This window comes from Corylus avellana, chromosome ca5, assembly GCF_901000735.1.
Source record: "Corylus avellana chromosome ca5, CavTom2PMs-1.0".
In the NCBI taxonomy this organism is placed as follows: domain Eukaryota; kingdom Viridiplantae; phylum Streptophyta; class Magnoliopsida; order Fagales; family Betulaceae; genus Corylus; species Corylus avellana.
This window is the reverse complement of record NC_081545.1, coordinates 16,209,297-16,216,643: the sequence shown is the minus strand read 5'-3', so window position 1 is coordinate 16,216,643 and position 7,347 is coordinate 16,209,297. Positions and strand designations below refer to the sequence as shown.

The window sequence follows — 7,347 nt, the reverse complement described above, 5'->3', positions numbered from 1 at the left end:
GAAGGGGCCTATACATAAGCTAATAATACAGACTTAGTAGAATAAGGAAATATAAACCTAGTAGACTTAGAATATCAAAGAAAGTAAATAACAATAATATAATATTATTAACAGCTTACTTGAAAAGTGCTACTACATTTAGCTTTTCTTTTTTTGTGTGCTAATCCAATGTAGGGAGTTTTTTACAAATTTGAAGAACTATTTTAGATAAAAGCAACATTTTGCTCTTCCATTATGAATGCTCTAATGCAATAAGGTGGAAGGGACGAGTATGATTAGATCAAGACAAACGGTGGAGATTTTGGGAGAAGAAAAGTCACTTTGGGAAGCGAAAGGGTGTGTGGGGCTTGACAACTTGGATGATCGATCCTTTATTTTTATGCAAATTCCAACCATAATTTAATTTGGGAGGCATGGGTACCTGGAATTAGTCAGATAAAATGAAGCACTTAAATTGATCCTTGTAATCGTGTGTTTCCATTCCATTGTATAATTCATCGATCATATTCATTGGAATATTATTCCATTCCATACCGGCCATAGATAGTATTTGAGATCAAACGTACACATGTTAATTAGCCCCATTGAAGAGCTTCGTCCATTGCAGTTATTATATAAATTATGTCTTCTGCAGTAATTCCAGTGGTTGCCGCATATGATATGTTGTTGTTGTTGTTGTTTAGGTTTGGGGTAGTTTCTTTCATTTGGTCGCTAAAAGCATAGCGACACAGTGGGCAGTGACTATTGGTGTTGACCCAAGCCATGATGCAGCCCTCATGGAACATGTGATTGCATGGGGTTAGCGTCACCTCCTCTCTTTCCTCAAAATCATCCCAGCAAATGGGACACCTCTTATTATCTTCCTCATCCTCTGCATTCTCTTTCCCTTTCGCCGCTTCATGATTCAAGTTGTTCTTCTTCGCATTATTGTCTCTGTAATACAAGCTAAGCCTCCTTGTTATCCTCTTCGGGGTAGGATTGTATATTTCTTTCCTGAACTTTTTCTGACGATCATCACGCTTCATTAATCTGGAGTTCTCCTGCGAATTCCGTTGCCCTGTGAATCCTGGAGTTGGAGGGGAAACCAGCTGGCTCATTTGTCTGGGCCCCGCCGAGAGAGCTTGTCCTGAAAGGCTACGTACGTACAACAAAAATAATAAATAAATTGGGTTATTGATGGATTGGTGAAAATATTCCTGAAAAAATAAATAGATTACCGGGCGGGTACTAAGGCAGAGGACCCAGTAGTTGTGATTCTGTCCTGAGATTGTCCCCATGAATTAAGCGGGCCTGCCCAGACATCCTGCTCATCACGTACGTACACAAAAAGAAACAGATTATATATATAGAGAGAGATAGAGAATTAAGGAGATCGAAGTAGTACGTAGCAATCCAGAATCACATATATATTCACATAATAATAGAGATAGAGATGGAGATAGAGATAGAGATAGAGATTGACATAATTTGTAGCAGGAGCTCCCCTTGGACTTGTAGAATACCAATTCACAAGACCTCGCCTGGTGGAATTGTTCATGCTTTCCTCCCTCGAGATCATCGATCACCTGATCATGTTTATTACCATTTTATATTCATTTTATTCCATTTTTGTGTACGTGGGGAGGTGGAGTGAATAAATACTTTCATTCTTGCTTTTGCTCTTCTGTCTTATATATTCTTATGTAAAGCATGCAGGATACTTTGCCCCCTTTCGATCAAGATGCTCATCAATTGCCTCCTGCCTCGTGCCAAGGAATCAATTCTATATATATCAACAAAGAAAAGAAAAGAAAAGAATAGGGTTCCTGGTTTTCATTTTATTTTCCTTAATTACTACAATGCCCTTTTTAAATACTACAATTTCCTACACAAGTGGTCGGTAGTTTAGGTATGGAATAATAAAAAGTTATACCTCACCAGTGGAGCTTACAAAAAGATAAATATAATTCCTCAACTTGACGGCGCCGGAACAACTTTGTCTTCCACTTCCTCTTACTTCTTCCCTGTGGAGGGATTCCCAGTAGTGACTTGTCTTGTATCTCATGAATAAGAATCAATTGCCTTTTGAATTTGAAAACCAGCAATTGACAAATGATCGAGAATATATATATATATGGCATTTTGCAATTAATACGTAACCTTTATCTTGCAAAATACCCCATGTTTCAGTTTCAGTTTATAAAACGCATATATTCTAAGGAGAATAATTTTAAAACTTTTGGGGGGACATTCATCCCCCACTCCTAAAAGTAGACCCGCCCTTGTTTAATTTGAAATTCAAAAACTCTCAATTAAATCCCCAAGGACTAGTTCAATGGGCTGAAGATCACGCATTATGAAGCGGAGGTTGTTAGTCCAAATCTCCCTCTCCCCTCCTGTACAGACATGTCAAAAAAAAAAAAAAAAAACTCTCAATTAAGGGTATCTAATTTTTATTTATTTTTTTTAATTATTCAATTTCGCTAGAATTTTCTGTTAAATTTTGTCAAATTTTCCAAAATACTCATTTTTTAATATAAAAAAAAAAATACAACCAAAATTATAAAGATCCAGAAGTTTATTTATTTATTTATTTTATATATAAAAAAACATATTTGCAATATTTTGGGAATTTTGAAGTTTAGAAAGGTTTTCTGAAGTTTTCCCTAAAAAAACAACACTATTTTGAAAATTTTGACATTAATATTTAACGAAAAATCCTAATAGAATGAGATAATTGAAAATAATTGAAAGTTTGATACCCTCGATTGATAGAAATTTTCTAAAGTTTTACCTTTATTTTATTCATTTTATGTTATATCATAATAGTTTTAAGAAAGTGAAAGGTAATTTCATATTTTACTGTACATCTCGATCCATCATTTTAACAAATCATTCATTAATTTGTAATAGATGTAGTCAAACGAACTAATAAACCTCCAAACATTTCAAACTATCTAAGAAAGAAATAATGTAAGTTTACATGATATCCAGTAGCCACATGACCAACACAAACACATCACTTTGTTTTAAATTCTTCTCATCAAAACAGGTTAATCTAAAGCATCAGCAAGTCTTAAGTCCTTCTTATCTCTTATTCTTATTTGAAATATCAACCTTTATCTATTTTATTTTATTTTTGTGGGACAAGACATATCACCACCAACCAACCCATGGTGTGGAATGGGGGTCACGGCACAAGAAAGCAACGATGATAAGACCCCAAATATTAGCATTAGCCATCAGTATTTTTATTAAATTAAAGAAAGTGCCATTAGAATATTTAAAGACAACGAATTTATTCAAGAAATATAGGAATGATGTTGACGCGCAATAATGCCGTTTTACTTAGAAAGTTTTTAGAATATATTTTGTGGGGTGCAATTTTAAATATATGCCATAAAAATAAATAAATAAATAAAAAATTGACTTTCCTTACCAGTTACCGATTAATTGGACATGACCATAATAGTACATACTCACTGAGAGCTGCATAGGAGGTACTTAGACAGTGAAAATCGCATGTGCTCTCTCAAGTCCGACTGAGCCATAGCCTGACTCAGCCCTATCAGAGTGTCAATGAGAACGAAGGTGGATTTCTTATAATTTGAAGACACACTTAAATACATGCCTAATCACTTTAAAAATTTTCTTGGACCATTGAACCACTCCCTTTATCCTTTATAGTGGTAATACAATGAATTATAAGTTAGAAGGGGTCCTCTTATCTACACATTACCAAAAAATATTGTTGCCATAGAAAATGAGTGCGGAAGAAGTTGTAAAGCTCTTGGATTCGTATTGGTTTGAGAGAAGATTTTTGTCTCACAACCCGATGGATGCACCAACAAAGGCAGCTGATCAGGAAGTGGAAGAAGAAGTAAAATATTCAGGGTTGCCGCGAACCCTCCATGTGAGGTCACTAAGTGATCAATTGTCGAGCTCAAGAAGAAGCTTTTCCTATGGTTCCCTCTCTATCTCTTCCGTCTCACTTATGTCCACACCTCCAAAGTTGCAAACAATTCTTTCTGACAAACAAGTCTTAGAATTCTCTAAAGAGGAAGAGAGGGTTAAGAAGAGAGAGAGTGAAAGAAAAAGGAGAAAACTTGCAAGCGCTAAGAGCTTGTCAGACCTCGAGTTTGAGGAGCTTAAGGGGTTTATGGATCTGGGTTTTGTGTTTTCCGAGGAAGAGAAGGATTCCAGATTGGTTTCAATCATCCCCGGCCTGCAAAGACTGGGAAGGAAAGGCAGTGGAGATGGCGAGGAAGAGGGAGAAATTAATGAGACTTTGGTTTCAAGGCCTTATTTGTCTGAGGCTTGGGATGTTTTGGGTCGTCTAAAAAACTGGAAAATTCCAGCTCCAGGTAATGAAATGGATATGAAAGATCAACTCAGGTTCTGGGCTCATACAGTTGCTTCAACTGTGAGATAATTAACCAACACTAACTCTTTCATTCCTCTCACCCCTTAATTTGTTCTTGGGTTTTTTTTTTTTTTAAGGATGCCTTTCTGTTGAAACTCTGTAAGTGTAAATAAAGTGTTGAAGATGCTCTTTTTCATTGCTTGTTTTTTGTTCGCTAATATATATTTTTAATTTGTTCTTATAGAGTGTGAATGTTGTTAGAATTGCTGGTGCAGGTTGGTTATTATTCTCCTCCTTGGAAATTTTGTAGTATTCATTTGGGGTTTGATTAATAATTTGATCTAGTTTTCGCCTAATTTTCTGTATTGATTTTTAACTTTTATGTTGAACAACTTAAGTTATCGACAAGAATGAATCTAAAAGGAAAAAGGAAAATGGACCCACGGTTGGAGAATGTTAGCTTCATCATGAGGCTAAAGAGAAGACGACCAAAAAAAAGCCTTCTACTTTACAACCACGCTTGCGCTTTTTATATTTGAATTTCTAGAGCCGTTAGGTGAAAGAAAGAAAGGAAGAAAGAAAGAAAGTCATTTCTCAATAACTCATTAAATAAATCAGGAATAAAGTTTTCCTCTAAACTGGATTAGAGAAATTTTCTTCAACCTAATCTATAAAAGTGACATGTGTCCCTCTTCATATATATATATATATATATATATATATATAAGTCGAGTTTTAACGTAGAGAGTTCTTAGAATTACGATACGTGTCCTGAACCCATGTTTTAAAGAGTGCCTATAATTGTGACACATGACGTTTTAAAAAATGAACAAGTTTTAGGCATTTAAAACCTAGGGGTTTTATTTGTAATGCATTTAATTATTTTAATAAAGAAAACAAAAGGTTCTGAAATTCTCTCTCTTTATATATCAATATTGTAAGACAATTAAAACGTATGAATTTTATTTGTAATATATTTAATTGTCTTAATGAAAAAAAACAAAAGGTTCCCAAATTTTCTCTTTCTCTCTCTATTTTTCATTTTATCTTCTCTTACTTTCTGTTTTCGTTTGTGTCCCTTATATTTTTCAAATTTATATATTATTTTATTCAAATTGATTATTTCTCTTTGTAGAATTTTATATTAAAAGCATTAGAGTTTTGTATATATATATATATATATATATATATATATATAATAAGCCGATTTTTGACGTAGAGAGTGCTTAAAATTACGACACATGTCCTGAACCCATGTTTTAGAGAGTGCCCATAATTGCGACACGTGACATTTTAAAGAATGAACAAGTTTTGGGCATTTAAAATTTAGGGGTTTTATTTGTAATGCATTTAATTATTTTAATGAAGAAAACAAAATACTCCGAAATTCTCTCTCTCTCTTTATATATCAATATTGTGAGACAATTAAAACGTATGAATTTTATTTGTAATATATTTAATTGTTTTAATGAAGAAAACAAAAGGTTCCCAATTTTTCTTTTTCTCTCTCTCTCTATTTTTCTTTTTATCTTCTCTTACTTTCTGTTTTCGTTTGTGTCCCTTATATTTTTTTTAATTTATATATTATTTTTATTCAAATTGATTATTTCTCTTTTGTAAATTTTATATTTAAACGTAGGGGTTTTATTTGTGTGTATATATATATCTATAATAAGCCGAGTTTTGACGTAAAGAGTGCTTAGAATTACGACATGTGTCCTGAACTCATGTTTTAGAGAGTGCCTATAATTGCGACACGTGGCGTTTTAAGGAATGAACAAGTTTTGGGCATTTAAAACCTAGGAGTTTTATTTGTAATGCATTTAATTATTTTAATTAAGAAAACAAAAGGTTCTGAAATTCTCTCTCTTTATATATCAATATTGTGAGACAATTAAAAGGTAAAAATTTATTTGTAATATATTTAATTGTCTTAATTAAGAAAATAAAGGTTCTCAAGTTTTGTCTTTTTGTCTCTATTTGTCTTTACGTATTCTCTTGCTTTCTATTTATATCCTACAATTAAAACCTAGGGGTTTTATTTATGATGCATTTAATTGATGTCTTAGTGAAGAAAATAAAAGGTTCCAAAATTCTCTCTCTCTCTCTCTCTCTCTATTTTTCTTTTTTCTTCTCTTGCTTTTTATTTATATCTCAATGTTATTTTGTCAATTTTACACTCAATTTAGGAAAAAGAGAGAGAGAGAGAGAGAGAGAGTTTCTAATTATTGTTTCTGAATGAAAAAAATATATTCTCTCTCTTTATATATCAATATTGTGAGACAATTAAAACGTAGGAATTTTATTTGTAATATATTTAATTGTCTTAATGAAGAAAATAAAAGGTTCCCAAATTTTCTCTTTCTCTCTCTATTTTTCTTTTTATCTTCTCTTACTTTCTGTTTTCGTTTGTGTCCCTTATTTTTTCTTCAAATTTATATATTATTTTTATTCAAATTGATTATTTCTCTTTTATAAATTTTATATTAAAATGTAGGGGTTTTATTTGTGTATATATATATATATATATAAGCCGAGTTTTGACGTAGAAAGTGCTTAGAATTACGACACGTGTCGTGAACCCATGCTTTAGAGAATGCCCATAATTGCGACACGTGGCATTTTAAAGAATGAACAAGTTTTAGGCATTTAAAATCTAGGGGTTTTATTTGTAATGCATTTAATTATTTTAATGAAGAAAACAAAATACTCCGAAATTCTCTCTCTCTCTTTATATATCAATATTGTGAGACAATTAAAATGTATGAATTTTATTTGTAATATATTTAATTGTTTTAATGAAGAAAACAAAAGGTTCCCAATTTTTTTTCTTTCTCCCTCTATTTTTCTTTTTATCTTCTCTTACTTTCTGTTTTCGTTTGTGTCCCTTATATTTTTTCAAATTTATATATTATTTTTATTCAAATTGATTATTTCTCTTTTGTAAATTTTATATTAAAACGTTGGGATTTTATTTGTGTGTATATATATATATAATAAGCCGA

General features: G+C 32.1%; 2 protein-coding genes across 2 annotated transcripts; one reads left to right on the top strand and one right to left on the bottom strand.

The window, feature by feature from the left end:
• Window positions 1–454: 454 nt before the first annotated feature.
• Window positions 455–1,566, bottom strand: LOC132183044 (RING-H2 finger protein ATL54-like). Its single transcript, XM_059596440.1, has 3 exons — window positions 1,463–1,566; window positions 1,218–1,303; window positions 455–1,134 (listed from the first exon to the last, which is right to left on the bottom strand). Exons 1-3 carry the CDS (start codon window positions 1,556–1,558, stop codon window positions 576–578), a joined length of 741 nt encoding a protein of 246 aa, XP_059452423.1. The 5' UTR covers window positions 1,559–1,566; the 3' UTR covers window positions 455–575.
• A 2,142-nt stretch (window positions 1,567–3,708) lies between these two features.
• Window positions 3,709–4,468, top strand: LOC132183225 (uncharacterized). The gene has a single exon (XM_059596625.1). The coding sequence runs from the start codon at window positions 3,743–3,745 to the stop codon at window positions 4,409–4,411; it is 669 nt and encodes a 222-aa protein (XP_059452608.1). The 5' UTR covers window positions 3,709–3,742; the 3' UTR covers window positions 4,412–4,468.
• The last annotated feature ends 2,879 nt before the right edge of the window (window positions 4,469–7,347 follow it).

Excerpts from the sequence above, each read along its gene's own strand:
- LOC132183044 (XM_059596440.1), bottom strand. The coding sequence starts at position 1,558 with ATGATCTCGAGGGAGGAAAGCATGAACAATTCCACCAGGCGAGGTCTT. Across the intron at positions 1,304-1,462 it reads GAGCTCCTGCTACAAATTAT|GATGTCTGGGCAGGCCCGCT; the intron begins GTCAATCTCTAT and ends CGTGATGAGCAG. Across the intron at positions 1,135-1,217 it reads TCTGCCTTAGTACCCGCCCG|CCTTTCAGGACAAGCTCTCT; the intron begins GTAATCTATTTA and ends GTACGTACGTAG.
- LOC132183225 (XM_059596625.1), top strand. The coding sequence starts at position 3,743 with ATGAGTGCGGAAGAAGTTGTAAAGCTCTTGGATTCGTATTGGTTTGAG.